The following is a 17,345-nucleotide window of genomic DNA, read 5'->3' on the forward strand; positions in this document are numbered from 1 at the left end:
CCTAGGGTAAATCCCATCCGGACCAGGAGACTTATCTATCTTCAATCCCTCAAGAATATCCAGCACATCCTCCTTATCAACTGTAATACTGTCTATTCTACTCCCCTGCAACCCTGTGTCCTCCTCAGCTATATTCTTGTCCCCCTGCGTGAACACCGAAGAGAAATATTGGTTCAATGCCTCTCCAATCTCTTCCGGTTCCACACATAACTTCCCTCTGCTGTCTATAACTGGCCCTAATCTTGCCCTAACCAACCTTCTGTTCTTGACATACCTATAGAACGCCTTAGGATTCTCCTTAATCCTATCAGCCAAGATAGTGGCTGTTAAATGCTTGTGGAGATCACCAGTTGCACTGCTAACATTTGAACATCCCAGTATATGATTTTTAATTTCTTTATCATTTGTGGGCATTAATTAGTCTTGATCACCTACATACATTTTTTATTCCACAGTTACTCCCACTACATTACCATTTAAATTAAAAATCTTTAATTATAAATAAGATTATTTGCATTGGAAAATAGATGCTCAATGGATTATTGGTAATAGAGGTGCAGCAGGTACCTTAAAATATACATGGTTGGCTTCCTGACAGCGAACTTGAGGTTTGCTAACAGGAATATCCCTAGTAGAGTCCTAATGCTGTGATTCATTTGAGTCTTGTTTTGATTGAGCTTTGTGCGAAAGAAGGAAATGCCCCATCTCACCCTTGTAAAACACACTTCCTGTTGACTGGTCACGGGGTAACATTGGCAGTGCTCAATCCTCACAACTGAAGGAAATTGCAAATCCTAGGTAAGAATGGGCTAATCTGGGGAAAATTGGAGTGTATGGAAAATAGAACTACCAAAGCAGAGTTGGAGATAACTGTCTGTCTTGATAGAATTACGGAAATTTTAAATGTGAAGGAATTTTCTGAAATCTTTCCATTTTTTAAAAATCTGCCACCAACTTCTAATAGGGAACAGGTTCACTGACATTATAACCATTGCTCTGTAGCAGACTCTGCTTCTACCGTGTTTGTTTGTCACGCTCCACATCCATTAACATATATTTACCTTCAGATTAGCTCAGTAGATCAGGGGCTTTACCTGACTTGATTTTTTTTTGAAATATTTTCACTAATTCACATTGCAGAGCAATCAGATTGAGGAACAGAAGTAATTGTGGCATTTCCAAACCTACTTAGGATATACAAAAGATTCCTCGTCTATACTTTAACAAAGTTAGCAATTGATCAGCCCAATTAATAGTGTGTCTTTACCTGCAACTTTTGTAACTCTGCTCTCGTTAATCTGTAAAATTTCAATGTGATTGCTCTTCAGGATAAATTTGTGTGCGGGAACTTTGTGCTGTGTCTGTTTCTGCTGATTATCTGTGTAGCACTTAGAAATGACTTTACCTTCATGTGTGTGACCTGTGTGATTATATATTTATGTGGTGGTTTTGTTATGTCCTTAAAACATCCCAAAGTGCTGACCAGAGAGCTTGAAATGTCATTAATATTGTTATGTGCATAGCAAAATTCCATAATGGATAAATGACTAGGTAATCTATTTTGGTGATGACAGTTGAGGGTTAAACACGGAGAGAATGTTAGTGATCTCACTGCTCCTCTTTTAATGGTTCCCTGGGATCGTTGAGTGGGCAGAACATCAGATGAACACCTAATCTAACAAACGGTGCAACACTCCCTCAGTACTGCACTGAAGTCATCTTAGATTATATCTCTGAACTAACAGAGGAATGGGCTTGAACCCATAACTCTCTAACTTAGAAGCCAAGTTGGCACTTCACATTTTCTTCAAACATCCCATCATATGATGGGATAGTCAGTGTAAAATGACCCAACAAAGAGCACAAAATTTGCTGCTTGGAACGGGCTTTGACTTTGCATTAGGTTCACTGCTGAAAGTTCTAGTTTTGAGTGTGAGTTGTGTTCTTGTGTTTTTAATATTCTCTGGATTATGATCTATTTGCGTGGTGAATGAGTAAGCTTTTGAATTAATTTGAATTTGTATAAATTTTTCAAAATTTATTTTTATTACTTTGTTCATGCCAGTAAGGTCTCATAGCTCAGGGTAAAAGTTCATGTGGTGTGGTACTTGATCAGGGAAACCATCAGCCTCCCAACCTCAGCCTGCGGTCCCAACAGTGAAACTGAGCATCACAAAGAGCTCAGACAAAAAGAACCTTCAACTCCTTTTAAGATTGTGAGAGTTTTATATGAGCAATTTTAGAGAGATTTGAAAATTTCTTCAGGTCCCTTGTTTTATTCCTCCAAGTAAATCCTATTACCAACATCCTGATACCATTTATAATTGACTGGAAAATGAAGATAACATTGTTAGGTACGATGTGGTGACCTATTTTTATTTATTTTTTGGTGTTCTTTAGTCAGCTTTTTCTTGGCATTTTTAATTTTTTGTACTTTAAACCAGGTGACACCTGCACAGGGTAGTAAACTCAGACGACCAAGCTACCACTCCAGTAAGGCTTCGCTCACTGGAGACAACGGCAGCACACCTGCCACCAAATCCAGCAAAACTGGTGAGTTCTGAAGAGAATGTTGAAAGCTAATGGGGTTGGTTACAGTGTGTTCCTCTATGTATTTGAGTTGGTACGTTTGGCAGTCATGGATTTGAAAAATTAGAAATGACTTGAGGTGCAAGATTTATTTTTCTTGAGACTCTGGAGATTTCCTCCCCCTTCAAAATATTGACACTTTAAAGCATTTTGGATTAGTTCTTTTTGATGTGTACATGTAATTATTTTGTGTATATTACTATTTCATATGACTTTGTAAGAGAATATACCTCACAGAACTGAACAGCAGATAACTTGAATAATGACTTGTGTCGTGGGATAAACTATTAGCGAAATAATATTCTTACAAACTGTAAAATATGGAAATCAGCAATTAAAGCATAGATCTGTAGTTCTATTTATTTTGTTTGCTTTGCATTTGAAATCTTCAGTTCTCTGTCCCTATGATTTTTAATCTTTTTACACGTTTCTGTTGTAGTCCATCACCCTTTGTATTTTATTTTCTTTCATTATTCCCTTAAAATTTACCCCACAAGCTCCTAGTAGAATCTTTGATTGTTCCTTCCCTGCCACTCCCCCTCACCAATTTACGTTCCAGCATCTGATGGAATGAGATGATGCACTATTGATCTGCTCAACCGTTCGCTCACTTTCACTTTGATGCTCTTGTCCCCAGTGAAACATTTCATCCTTGTTATTATTCTCCCTGGTCCAGCCCTCTTCCATGTCCAGAGAGGAGACTTGAGCAAGTGTAGTGTGCAACTAGTTTTGTCATCAATCTGAACCACAGCAAATGTAATTCAGATTTGTTGTCATCTGCCAAAATCACCCACAATCCAGAAGTCGTCCCACAGATCAAAGATAATCCATCACTGCTCTTTTCCACTACCAACTAACACCTTAAAGCCTTCCACCCTCATCTCCAACAAAAGTGTGAGGACCCAAGAACTACTTTGAGATCATCTGTTCAGTTGTCGTTGCTGCTTTATCTTGCACATAAAGCCACAAAGCTCCCTCTAATCAAGATTCTCACTTTTCTGCACTCCTGCCCTCTGGGTGCATCTCACTCATAAGACCATCTCAAACTCTTGATCACATTTCCACTAAAGTATTGGCCAACTAAATTCCTTGCCAGGGTGGATAGTGATAACCTTTTTCCTAGGATGGAGAAAGCTAGCACGAGGGGGCACGGCTTTAAATTAAGGGGGGGTAGTTATAGGACTGATGTCAGGGGTAGGTTCTTTACCCAGAGGGTGGTGAGGGACTGGAATGCCCTGCCAGCTGCAGTTGTAAATGCGCCTAGTTTGGGGGCGTTTAAGAGATCTGTGGATAGGTTTATGGACGAAATGGGATTGGTTTAGATTAGTGGGTTAGTGTTGTTTTTTTTTAAAAAGCTGGTCGGCGCAACATCGTGGGCCGAAGGGCCTGTTCTGCGCTGTAATGTTCTATGTTCTATGTTGCCTGCCGGCCAAGCCAGCTGATGTACTCAGGGACTGCTAAGTTCGCTTTCAAACTGGCCACCATAGCTCCTGTCCTTCAGAAACCTATTCTGTTTCCCTCAATCATTGAGAACAACCGCTTCCCCTCCAATTTCCCTTTGTTCTCAAATGCTTGAGCATGTTGTCATCTTCTAAATTCATGATGATTATTTCATTTAGGCTTTTGTCCTGCAAACTCAGAATTAGTTCCAATCGAAAGTTGTGATTGATATCCTCAGTGAATGTGACCATGCAATATTCATCCTGTTTCTCCCTTCTGTCTCTGAAATCTTTGTCCATCAATTTCACCATCCTCCTCCAATACCCCTCCTCTGTTGTCCAACTAATTGGACTACCGTTATCCGATTCCATTCGGCTGTCCCATCATAACCTGTGCTGGAGATGTTCTGACTAATTTTCCTCTAGCGCAAGAATCTCCAAAGAATCTATCCTTACCTTCACATCTATGTATTACTCCTTGATGAAATTACCCAAATCAGCTTTGACATGTACTCTGATAACACACATTTCTAGTTGTCAATATTATTTCAGCTCCTTCAGCCTCTTTCATAAGCTCTATAACATGATCCTGATTCCATCCCCACATCGCTGATAAATGTCTCTGATCCCATTTCCACTAAAATGCCGACCAGCTAAATTCCTGCTCACCAAACTACCTAATGTACTCAGGGACTGCCAGATTTGCTTTCAAACCAGCCATCATCACTGTTCTCCTTCAGAAATCCACTCTGCTCCCCTCTATCTGTGGGAACAACCACTTCACCTTCAACTTCCCTTTGTTCTCAAATCCTTGAGCGTGTTGTCATCTTCCAAATTCATGTTGATAATTTCACTTAGGCTTTTGTCCTGTAAACTCAGAATTAGTTCCAATCAATCAAAGTTAGCAATTGTTAGCAATCTCTGTGTGCACTTGGCTTCCTGCTCAATATCCTTTTCATCTATAACATCATCTACAATCAACTCTCCTGCAGATAAATGCTTATTCTACTATTCCAGTGCTCCCTTGGACACTGTCCCATCCTCCACTCACTGATTTACAGCTCACCCAATACTCTGGTGCCCATTTCCTATATGACACTAAGTCCTATTCATTAGTCACTCCTGCCCTCCACATTCCCCAACAATTTAATTTTCAAATCTTCATTCTCGTGTTTAAATCCCTTCATGGTGTTATTTTGCCTTACTTCTGTAGCTGTTTCAAACCCTAAAATCTGCCCCTTAACTGATTCTTCACCCACCATTTTCTCTATCCTTCAGCTGTTTAAATCTTGCATGAAATTCCTCCATTTCCCCCTTTAAGAGCTACTTCAAAATCCTCCCCAACATCATCTTTTGCTTAGATCCATTTTGTGTCTGATTCAACTTCTGCAAGACATTTTACTGCACTTAAAGGCATTATGCCTTTATTTCAAACATTTCATCTTTCTGCTGCTAAACAACTTATTTCCATTTTGTTCCAGTGATGTCACTTTTAAGTTTTAGCCATACTCATCTCTAGAACACCTAAGCTTCTCACCCCCATTGTTCTCTCATCCTCACTTGTTTGTTGGTGGTTTTGCAAACACCCATTCCTCATCAGAATTGGGTCATATTTACTGCCCAGGATTTCAAGTTCAATATTTTCATGAAACTAATCAAAAATTAATAAGAATAACTCATTGGATGCTTCAATTTGTTTCTTCATAGTGATTGTTGTAATATGACTGTCACGTGTGTGACATAGCTGCTTAACCCTAAAAGCAGTAAAAAGATAATTATCTTCAATTCCAGCTCAACTGAGGCGTCCTCATGAAATTCTCTTCCAATAATCAGTATTAAAGTCGACACACAGATACTACCCACTTGACACCTGGCTCCCGTGGAACTGTACCTGAACAAGCAGAAGAAGGGAGGGGAAAAATTGGCTGTGAAAAATTCTGTACAAAAGAGAAATGCAGTTAGCTGATATACAGTCAAATATGTTTGATCACAATTTAGTGCGGCAATCATTCTTTTCTGGACTAGTTGCTCATTCCTAAAAGCAGTGAGGGGATAATTGATTCATGTATTTGCTTGTGTGGGATGTTGTATAGAATCACCAGATAGTTTCATGAAGAGATCAAACCAGCCTGTAGTTCGAAATCCAACAAAATGAATGTGACAAAAGGTCATGAACGAAGCCCATCATGCAAACCAGGCTCCAATCCATTGACTGTCTACACTTCCCGCTGCCTCCACAAAGCAGCCAGCATAATTAAGAACCCCACACACCCCAGATATTCTCTTCCACTTCTTTTGGGAAAAAGATACAAAAGTCTGAGGTCACATACCAACTGACTCGAGAACAGCTTCTTCCCTGCTGCTGTCAGACTTTTGAATGGACCTACCTTGCATTAAGTTGATCTTTCTCTACACCCTAGCTATGACTGTAACACTGCATTCTGCGCTGTCTTGTTTCCTTCTCTATGAATGATATGCTTTGTCTGTGTAGTGCACAAGAAACTTTTCACTGTATGCTAATACATGTGACAATAAATCAAAATCAAAAATGTTGCTATGAAAGTGACATAGGACTGCTATCAAATCTCTGACGTTTGAGACAAATTATGTAATTAAAATGATAGCAGATGAGAATTCTTAAAAGCGCAATGACATTGGCATTAAATGGCTGATTTATTGTGTTACTACATGTAAAGAATTGGCTTTCACCTTCCTGAGTTAAAATAGATTTCTGGAAATACTTGAGTCAGCATTGGGTTCAGTTGACCTATCTTCAAGCTATGAACTCACACTTGAAGTGTGGTACTTGGGCAGGGCCCAGAGGTAGTCTGGTTAAATTGTACCACAGCATGTTGGGGAGAAGAGGATTGGGAGGGAGAAATAGAAAACAGCTTTTAATCTCGGTTCTTAGGTCAAAGGTGAAGGTCCTGTAAAGGACACTACTTTGGGTGCAGGGAAAGACTAACATATCTAAGTGATATGGTGCTAGCAACTAAATGTAACATCTTCCACGAATAACTTGTTTGTTCTTTTGTCTTTCTTCCCTCTACAGATTCTAAAAGGACACCAAGTAGGCCGACGAGTCGGGCTGGGAGTCGTGCTGGCAGCAGAGCAAATAGTCGGCGAGGCAGTGATGCGTCTGATTTTGACCTTTTGGAGACACAGTCGATGTGTTCAGATATTTCTGAATCCAGCACAGCAGGATCCCAAGCAAGTTCAAGAAAGAGTTCTACAAAACCTTCAAAGATCCCAACACCCTCAAAGAAAACTACCCCAAAAAATACAAACACCAGAAGATAATATAAATGATACTATGGAATAGATAGTCACTTCACACACACAGACACACACCCACACTTACACACCCTGTTTTAGAAGCCACCAGATGTATGATATTCTACAAAAAAAAAGTACTGTTGTCACCATTGTAAAAGATTAATTGTGGTCTAATGCTGCCTTATCATTGTACCTTATTTGTTTTTGTAAGTTAAAAGTTTTTTCATGTGAATATTTATGTAGATAAAACATCCATATTTTGTTCCCATGACCTCTGTGTCTGAGGGAAGTGAGAATGCTTTTAAAAAGAAAGGAAATTTAAACGTGTTCATGTTCTATTGAATATTTGAACTACTGCTTTTTTTTAAAAACAAACTTGCATTTAGGACACAACCCTTTAAAAGAAAACTTGACTTGCTGTGTAAGCAAGACAAATGCTGCAGTGTTTGTTAGAAATCACGGATACCTCACGGAGTATTTAAAGTGGGAAAAAAAAATGGAGTGATGTACAGTTTTACTTATTTTTAAGATTGTTCATTTTTGCCTGCTGAAAGTTACGCAAATAATTATGACAAAAAGTGCACATGCAAGTTGTAAAAGACTATTGCTATCTTGTAAGCAGTATAAAGGACACTTTAATAGCAGCTGATGATTATTATGTGGGCCACACCAGCAGTTGCTAGCGGGGCCTTTCTCTCACTTTTTTATGCTGCTTTTTGTTCATTTGAACTGACCACTGGGGCTACATGAGCAGCCGTATTTATATTCTATTGATATCTAGTCTGACCATGTCGCTGTGTGAATCTTCAACTGAAATTGTACCAATGAGTCAAACATTCATTTTTTGTATTCAAAAACAAATGTGCTTTCAGTAACTTAAAAAAAAATAAGTACTGCTTTTCTTGCCTCAGTATTGATTATTCAAGGGCACGGAGAATTTCCCTGTTCGAGATACATTTTCTATTGAACTTGGTGCTTACCTTATCTTGTGATGGGATTCAGTTCCAGACAATTTGAGCTGAATACTGCTTTTGACTCGATCATCTCTCTCATCCTAGTGTAAACTTCCCAGTTTACAGAACATATGAATTGGGAGCAGAAGTAGGCAATTCAGCCCTTCGAGTCTGCTCTGCCATTCAATCAGATCGTGGCTCAAATTTACCCCCCAACCTGTTCCCATATCCCTTTTAACCCATTTTTTAAATCAAAAATATAACTCTATCTCCTCCTTGAAACCATTTAGTGATTCAGACTCCACTATGCTATGCGGCAGCAAGTCTGAATCAGATGCATTGATGCATCATGTTGATCAGGTTTCTACTGCAGTGTTTAAAATGCTATTAACAAAAATACCAAAAAGGAGTAAGAAAACATTCTTCTATTGGTGACATCCCCGAGTAACTAACTGAACCGCACATGAAGGTAGATGTGGAGAAGAATTGTTCCCAATCTAAAATCACTTAGAGCTTAGAATTTTGCTTCGGAAAGTTTTTAGTGTCTCAGTCAGCACCTGTAAGTGATCCCATGTTCCCGAGGGAGAATTTCTGGAGCATACTTCAGTTGCAAAGCATGTAGGTAACCTCTAGTAAGCCCAGGGGTCAAACCAAAAAGGTTTGTCACCATATTCAGCTTACTCGATATACAGTATCACATCTTCAGCATGTGGCAGAATAAATGCTAGTGACCAGATTAATTAAATGGGCAAGTAAATTGTGACAATGACACATTTCATTTTACAGACTTCACTGTTCAAAGAAAATAAGCAGCTATGTGACAGTGCTAAACTTTACGGTGAACTGAACCTGACGAGTACCATGAGTAATTAACCTTGCATTGCTACAGTCTCTTTAGCCTATCAAACCTGTTGATTACTTGAGATTGCTCAACTGAAACAAAACAGGCTCCGATGTACTTTGGAGTTCAGCCATTAAAATATATGGTTCCACCTGTATACCTCAGCTTCATCATAGAGAACAACAAGGTAAGGAAGAGTATTTGGCTCATTTAATTGACTTGCAAAATTTTGATGCATGTTCCTGGGACATGGGATCCAGTTCTGGTGAAGGTATGACCTATACAAACCAGATGGGTTGCATTTCAACAAGGCTAGGACAAATGTTCTTATGGAGCAGTGTTGTGGGAAAGGGTTTACATTAATTTGACAGGGGGATGGCAAGCAAGATGTAGCATTAGAAAGAAGAAACAAAGTTCATAGGGAGAGGCAGATGATCCTAAATAGTAAAGCATTACTTGGGTTAAAACTAAGGGGATATAGTAAGAAGGTGCAATACTTGCCCCTTTATCACCACCTTGCTCACCATCCAAACAAAGGACAGTTCAGCCCAGGAAACCGACCCTTTGGCCCTCCAAGCCTGTGCCACTCATTGGTCCAACTAGTCCATTCATTTGTATCCCTCCATTCTCAGGCTGCTCGTGACTATCCAGGTAATTCTTAAACAATGCCAGCATGTCTGCCTCTACCACCCTACTTGGCAGTGAATTCCAGGCCCCCACCACCCTCTGCGTAAAAAAAAAAAAAGTCCCTCTGATATAGGAGTTACACTTAGCCCCTCTCACCTTGGGCCTGTGACCCATCGTGATCGTCACCTCCGACCTGGGAAAAAGCTTCCCACTATTCACCCTATCTATACCTTTCATAATTTTGTACTCCTCTATTAGGTCTCCCCTCATTCTCCGTGTTTTCATGGCGAACAACATCCTGGTAAACCTCTGCACTCTAAAGCCTCCACGTCCTTCTGGTAGTGTAACAACCAAAATTGGAGGCAGTACTCCACATGTGGCCTAACCAGCGTTCTATACAGCTGCAATGTCAGACTCCAGCTTTTATACTCTATACCCTATCTTTATAAAGGCAAGCCTACCATAGCTGCCTTCACCTGTGCTGCCACCTTCAGGGATTTGTGGACTTGCACACCTAGGTCCCTCTGTTTCTATATTCTTGATGGCCCTGCCATTTATTGTATAGCTCCCCCCTACATTAGTTCTTCTAAAATGCATCACCTTGCATTTATCTGGATTAAATTCCATCTGCCATTTCTCTGCCCAATTTTCCAGCCTATCTATATTCTGCTGTATTGTTCGACAATGTTCATAGCTGTCCACAAGTCCAGCCATCTTCGTGTCATCCGCAAACTTGCTGATAACACCAGTTACACCTTCTTCTAGATCATTTATGTATATCACAAATAGCAGAGGTCCCAGTACACAGCCCTGTGGAACACCACCAGCCCTTCGACTGCTACCCTCTGTCTCCTGCGACCAAGCCAGTTCTCTACCCATCTAGCCACCTCCTTGTATCCCATGAGCCTTCTTAACCAACCTGCCATGAGGGACTTTGTCAAACGCTTTACTGAAATCCATATAGACAACATCCATGGCCCTTCGTCAACCGTTTTTGTCACCTCCTCAAAAAACTTCACCAAATTTGTAAGGCATGACCTTCCTCTTACAAAGCCATGCTGTCTGTCACTAATGAGATTGTTCCGTTCTAAATCCAAGAGCATAAACACTCCAAGTGAAGCAACGCTTCATGTGCACCTCCTTTAATCTGGTCTATTGCTTCACTGCTCCCAATGTAGTCCACATTGGAGAGACTGAACGCAGACTGGGTGACTGCAGAACTCCTTTGGACCATGCACAAGCGTGACCCAGACCTTCCTGTTACTTGCCCTTTTAATACACCATCCTGTTATGTCCACATATCTGCCCTTGACCTGTTGCAATATTCAAGTGAAGCTCAGTGCATGATCTTCCAATTAGGCACTTCACAATCATCCAGACATTGAGTTCAACAATGTCAGACCATGATCTCTGTACCTCCCTTTCCATCAGTTTATTTTTTAAATGTATTTTCATTTCTCTGTTTAATTTTTCAATCTTTTTTAAATCTCTCTTTCCATCTGTTTCTCCTTGCCACAGTTTCCCCTCTTCCCCCCAGACCTACTAGGGTCATTTGTTACCTGTTTCAGGTCATACTTTGACACTGCTCACTTTTGTTCTGCCATTACCACATTCTGATATGCTGCTTTCAGTATTTACATGTCCCTTGTGTCTTTATAGCATCTTTGTCAATCTCTACCAATCGCTGACTCTTTATCCAGCAACCACAGCCCACTGTATTATCTCATTCTATTTTCAGTGCCTTCAGCACTGACAAAGAGCCATCTAGACTCAAAACGTCAGTTCTGTTCTGTCATCACAGATACTGATAGACCTGCTGAAGTTTTCCGGCAATTTTTGTTCTTGCTGAAATAATAACAAACACAGATTTACAATGCATCTGGGTAAAAACACAGCATGTAAATTAAGTTGCAGAACTGCAGCTGTAAATAGGCGCATGGGAATATGATTTTGGCAATAAAGATGTCCTGGTTCAAAAAATGAGGAAGTACACAGGAAAGATGAGGAAGAAAGGAGGAGGAAAAAAGGTTTGTTTATTTTAGTCACAAGTAAGGCTTACGTTAACACTTCAATGAAGTTACTCTGAAGTTCACCTGGTCGCCATACTCTGGCACCTGTTTGGGCCAATGCACTTAACCAACACGTCTTTCAGACTGTGGGTGGAATCCCACGCAGACACAGGGAGAACGCGCAAACTCCACACAATGACCAAAGCCAGGAATCGAACCCAGGAGCTGTATGAGAGAGTGCCATACCACCCTAATGGCAGTATTAATTGAGAATATTGCAGTGCAGGAGCGAGAGGATATTCTAGAGGGGTCAAGAACAATCTATTTGGCTAGAGATTTAAAAAAATTACAGGTACCATTACATTTCTAGGTTCCTGTGTATTGGGAAAGAGGTGCAAACTTGAAGGGAGACTAGGGAGAGTTGCAAGAACAGGTAGTGATAATAGGGAACATCTTAGTATAGATTGGGATAATAGTGCAAAGAATAGAGAGGGAGAAGAGTTCCTGAAGTATGCTTGGTAGACTTTTCTTGTGCAATATATTACTGGCCTCGTGAGGTAGGTCATTTGTGCTTAGTTTTAATAGGGCACCTTTCAAAGAACAGTGAACATGGTGCATTGAAACCTGATGATACTATGGGAAGGGTTGAGCAGCTAGAGTAATGTGGGAGAGGCCTATAATCCAGCAACTGCAGGGCAGTCAGTTTAACCTTGGTGGAAAAACTTCTATATAATCTGGGGCATAATTGGCAATCACTTAGATAAGATGAATTAAAGAGAGCATGAATTTGTTAAAGGGAAATCATGTTTAACCAAATTAGTTTTTTGATGAATTAGTGGATGATGATAGCAATGCAGTTGATGGGGTTTATATGGACTTCCAAAAGGTGTTTGATAAAGCGCTTGGCAGTGAAGTTGAAGTTCATGACATAAAAGGGACATTGGCAGGACGAATACAAAGTTGATTGACAGGAAATTGAGTATAGTGGTGAATGTTGCTTTTTTGTGCTTCAGTACTGTCAAGAACACAATTTGTGCTTTTTTATTGCCTGAGATCCTGTTTGTATGCAAAATGTGTGTTTTCTTAGCCTCCAAGTGTTTGTCCCAATTTAAGCAGTGCCAGCAACAAGCTTTGAGGTTTTTTAAAAGTTTGTTTAAAATGCAACATCTCATTCAATCGATACTCACTCTGTCTCTCACTCACTCACTCTGTCTCTCACTCACTCACTCTGTCTCTCACTCACTCACTCTGTCTCTCACTCACTCACTCTGTCTCTCACTCACTCACTCTGTCTCTCACTCACTCACTCTGTCTCTCACTCACTCACTCTGTCTCTCACTCACTCACTCTGTCTCTCACTCACTCACTCTGTCTCTCACTCACTCACTCTGTCTCTCACTCACTCACTCTGTCTCTCACTCACTCACTCTGTCTCTCACTCTCTCTCACTCTGTCCCTCACTCACTCTCTCTCACTCTGTCCCTCACTCACTCTCTCTCACTCTGTCCCTCACTCACTCTCTCTCACTCTGTCCCTCACTCACTCTCTCTCATTCTGTCCCGCATAATTTGACGTAGCTGACCGTAAAAGAAAATACAGTTACAATTTATGATTGACTCGGTCTCTTTCATGGCAAGCCTGTAGTTTCTTTGAGTTGTTCTTGGAAAGACAAGGATTCTCAATAAGCTACAAGACTTTTTGAAATTAAATGTCAAGGATGTTGGCTCTCAAGTGAAGTCACATTTGGAACTGGTTGTTGGAAGTCCTCCAACTTTCAAGATATTGTTGTTTATTAGCTTGGCTGTTTAGATGACGTGGGGTTCAGTGATGTTACTGTCTGCAAAACAGTTTCCTATTATTTTAAAAGCAGGCAATACAATGGCTTCCTTGGGATATGATTTGTACAAGTTCATATTCCTTTCTCCAAAAAGGAATGATTTGTTAATTACATATCATGTGTTGTGTGGCAACTTCAATTGTCATTTGTCTAACACTACAGAATTCCACATTCCAGCTCTGACGGAGGGTCATCCAGACATGAAACATTATCTCTATTCTCACTCCACAGATGCTGTCAGACCTGCTGAGATTTTCCAGCATTTTCTGTTTTTGTTATATACAGAATTATAATGTGAAGTTCAAGTTCAGAACTTAGTAACAAATAACATTTACACTCAAGATTCTCCAGGTATGGTGGCACAGTTAACATTGCTGCCTCATCACCAATTCCCCGCTTGGGTCAATTGTCTGTGTGGAGTTTGCACATTCTCCCCGTGTCTGCGTGGGGTTCATCCAGGTGCTCTGGTTTCCCCCCCACAATCCAAAAGATGTGCTGTTTAGGTGAACTGGCCATGCTAAATTCTCCTTCAGTGTCCCCAGACAGGTTTCGGAGTGTGGCAAATAGAGGATTGCCACAGTAATTTCATTGCAGTGTCTCTTTTGCCCATGGGGAATCAGAATGAAGAGCTGGCTGGAATGCTGTTGCTCTTTTGTTGATCATCCATCTTTAAACAGGGATTTGGAAATCCCCCCAGATGACTATGAACACCCTTATTTAATTAGGTATTTGCTTGAGACTCTGGAGCTCAAAATGTCAAACGGCACTGATTTGCAGTGACTATTTTAATGGTATGTTGGTATTCACGATTTTAAAGTATTAACTGAAAGTTCATAATATAGTGGATCAGCCAGATCAGCCATGATCTTATTGAATGGCGGGGCAGGCTCAAAGGGCTAGATGGCCTACTCCTGCTCCTATTTCTTATGTTCTCATGTTAGTGGACCATTTGATTTATTATTATCACATGTATTAATATATAGTGAAAAGTATTGTTTCTTCTGTGCTATACAGACAAAACATATCGTTCATTGGGAAGGAAACAAGAGAGTGCAGAATGTAGCGTTATAGTCATATCTAGGGTGTAGAGAAAGATCAACTTAATGCAAGGTAAGTCCATTCAGAAGTCTGACAGCAGCAGGGAAGAAGCTGTTCTTGAGCCAGTTGGTGCACGACCTCAGACTTTTGTATCTTTTTCCCGAAGGAAGAAGTGGAAGAGAGAATGTTTGGCTGTGTGGGCTCCTTAATTATGCTGGCTGCTTTGCCAAGGCAGCGGGAAATGTAGACAGAATCAATGGATGGGAGCCTCATTTGTGTGATAGATTGGGCTACATTCATGATCTTTTGTAGCTCCTTGCGGTCTTCGGCAAAGCAGGAGCCATACCAAGCTGTGGTACAACCAGAAAGAATGCTTTCTATGGTACATCTGTAAAAGTTGGTATGAGTTGTAGCTGACATGCCAAGTTTCCTTAGTCTTCTGAGAAAGTAGAGGTGTTGGTGGGTTTTCTTAACTGTAATGTTGGCATAGGGAGACCAGGACAGGTTGTTGGTGATCTGGACAGCTAAAAACGTGAAGTTCTCAACCCTTTCTACTTCATCATCCCCATTGATGTAGACAGGGCGTGTTCTCCTTTACGCTCCCTGAAGTTGATGACAATCTCCTTCGTAATTTGCATAACAGTTTATAGTGGAATCCCCAGGCATGCACAGCATTGTTTTGCTAAATATAAATCAATGACTTGGGCTTGAGTGTGCATGGCATGTCCTTTGTTTAGGATTGAGCAGCAGTTTGTTTGAAAAGATCCAAGTTTGCAGTCCCAGGAAAGATGAACATTCATTTGGCAGTTGGAATAATTTGAGAAAGATCAAAAACTGAGCAATTGCAGGACAGTCAATTTAACTTTGATGGGAAAGCTTTTAGGAACAATAATCTAGGGCATAATTGGCACTCACCTGGACAAGTGTAGAGTAATTAAAGCCCAGCATGGATTTGTTACAGTAAATCATGTTTAACCAAATTAAATGAGTTTTGATGAGTTAACAGATGAGGGTCTATATGGACCTAACAACTTTGCAATGGGTATTGGAGTGTGTGACAGGGTCTAATTTGCAAGGATCGAGGAAGAGTGGGTAGGGGATTTAATGAGGAATTGGTGACAGTTGTTTTGAAAGCAAGAGATTTTGAAATGCAGAAGGGGGAACAGTCTAATACAGCTAGCATGATTCAAGGAAGGAAGTTAATGGTCACCAGTTTAATGGACAGAGGGTCGAGAGAGCAGGTTGGTGGTCTGATAGAAAAGATAAACTCGGAAGCATGGGGAGGCCAAAGAAACTGGGGAAGATGGGTTAAAGGTGAGGGCAGGAGAGGTATAGCTGCTGAGCAAGGTGAAGTGAGTGATGCAAATGAATTAATAGCCTTCAAGGTCTGCAGGACCACATTTTATTAGTGGTGGGTGGAAGAGGAAAGCAAGAGCCATTTAAGGCAGCTTTTGGTTGTGGAGAATTGAAATTAAGAGTATATTTGCTCCATGGGATAGACTGGGAACAGTGATCAGTTTTGGTGAGAGGGGGTGATGTGGTCCAGCCAACCTTAATAATGGATGACTGAACCAGTTTGGCATGTTCAATTCAGCATCCTTGGACAAGAGGATATATATAATGGAGCCATAGGAAGTGAATAGATGGGATGGTAGAGACCAAAAGACTTACTGGAAACAGTGTTATGATCCCAGTGATGATACTACTAGATGGGAAAATCCCAGAATAGAACCCTGGCTCCAAAGACCGTAACCTTTACTTTTTTCTGAAAATATGGAGTAACAGAGTCCCAGAACTGCCAATCAGCTTTTAACAACAAAAGTTGATTAAATATGAAATGTTATAATACAATAGTCCTTTGCTCCTAAATTTATCTTCTCAAAGGCATGCAGATTTTAGGGAAAACACAATTACAAAATATATCCTATGCTTATAAAGTTTTCAGTAAATACATAGCCCTTTTAAACTGGTTGACTGATTGGACAGCACTCACCTCCTCTCCCCCACCCCATGCAACAGATGGCAGATGCCATTCAATCGATCTTGCATGGATTTCTTCTCCAGTTCCCTCCTGATGATTGTCATATGAGTGCTTCCAAATTCCACACTCAAAAAGATATGCTTTAAAATCTTCCAGCAACGCTTTCCATCAGCTGTTCACGAAGGATCCACCACCAGGTTTTCCAACTCTCATTTCAGAATTCCTTTTGTCTTGAATGCTTCCACACAAACTCCAAAATCCAGCCAGCAATTGCACCACAATTATTTCAACTAACGTTTTTCAAACTCGTAAGATACTGCACACCTTTGAACCATTTCAGAATTTTTCTGGCTTCTCACTTCTCAGCGCTGTCTGACTTCACTGAACAATATGTTCTAGCTCCAGTTTCCTCTGTTCCTTTAATTCAGACTTCTCGGAAACTTGTTTTACTTTCTCTAGTTTCCTTAACTAGCTGTTCTTTAAGTTTCTTTACCCCTTACACCGTGTTATGGCTCTTCTAGCAGAACTGAGGGAAATGTTCCCACTCAGCTGTGAAGCTTCTTCTACTCTAGCTTCCAATTAAAATTAAACTCAGTTATTTTCCCTAAAGGTGGCCCTGGTTGCTAAGAAATATGTCTTTCCTTCTCCAATCTTTTATTTACTTTTCACACCACAAATTTCTCTTGAGCACTGCAGAATCACAGTTTTAACTGAAACCAAAAGCCCCACACAAGCAAACGCCTTTATCCAACATG

General features: G+C 40.5%; 1 protein-coding gene across 11 annotated transcripts in view; it reads left to right on the forward strand.

Moving 5' to 3' along the window:
* macf1a (microtubule actin crosslinking factor 1a) overlaps positions 1-8,202 on the forward strand; it is a 562,465-nt gene extending 554,263 nt beyond the window's left edge. For all 11 annotated transcript variants that reach the window (XM_080211401.1, XM_080211408.1, XM_080211407.1 and 8 more), the window contains 2 exons: positions 2,445-2,553; positions 7,081-8,202. In XM_080211401.1, the coding sequence (XP_080067527.1) occupies positions 2,445-2,553; positions 7,081-7,328 (357 nt within the window). In that variant the 3' untranslated portion in view covers positions 7,329-8,202. The remainder of the gene's footprint in view (positions 1-2,444; positions 2,554-7,080) is intronic.
* The last annotated feature ends 9,143 nt before the right edge of the window (positions 8,203-17,345 follow it).

The sequence above is a fragment of the Carcharhinus amblyrhynchos genome, chromosome 24, assembly GCF_965287045.1.
Source record: "Carcharhinus amblyrhynchos chromosome 24, sCarAmb.v2.hapA, whole genome shotgun sequence".
NCBI lineage: Eukaryota > Metazoa > Chordata > Chondrichthyes > Carcharhiniformes > Carcharhinidae > Carcharhinus > Carcharhinus amblyrhynchos.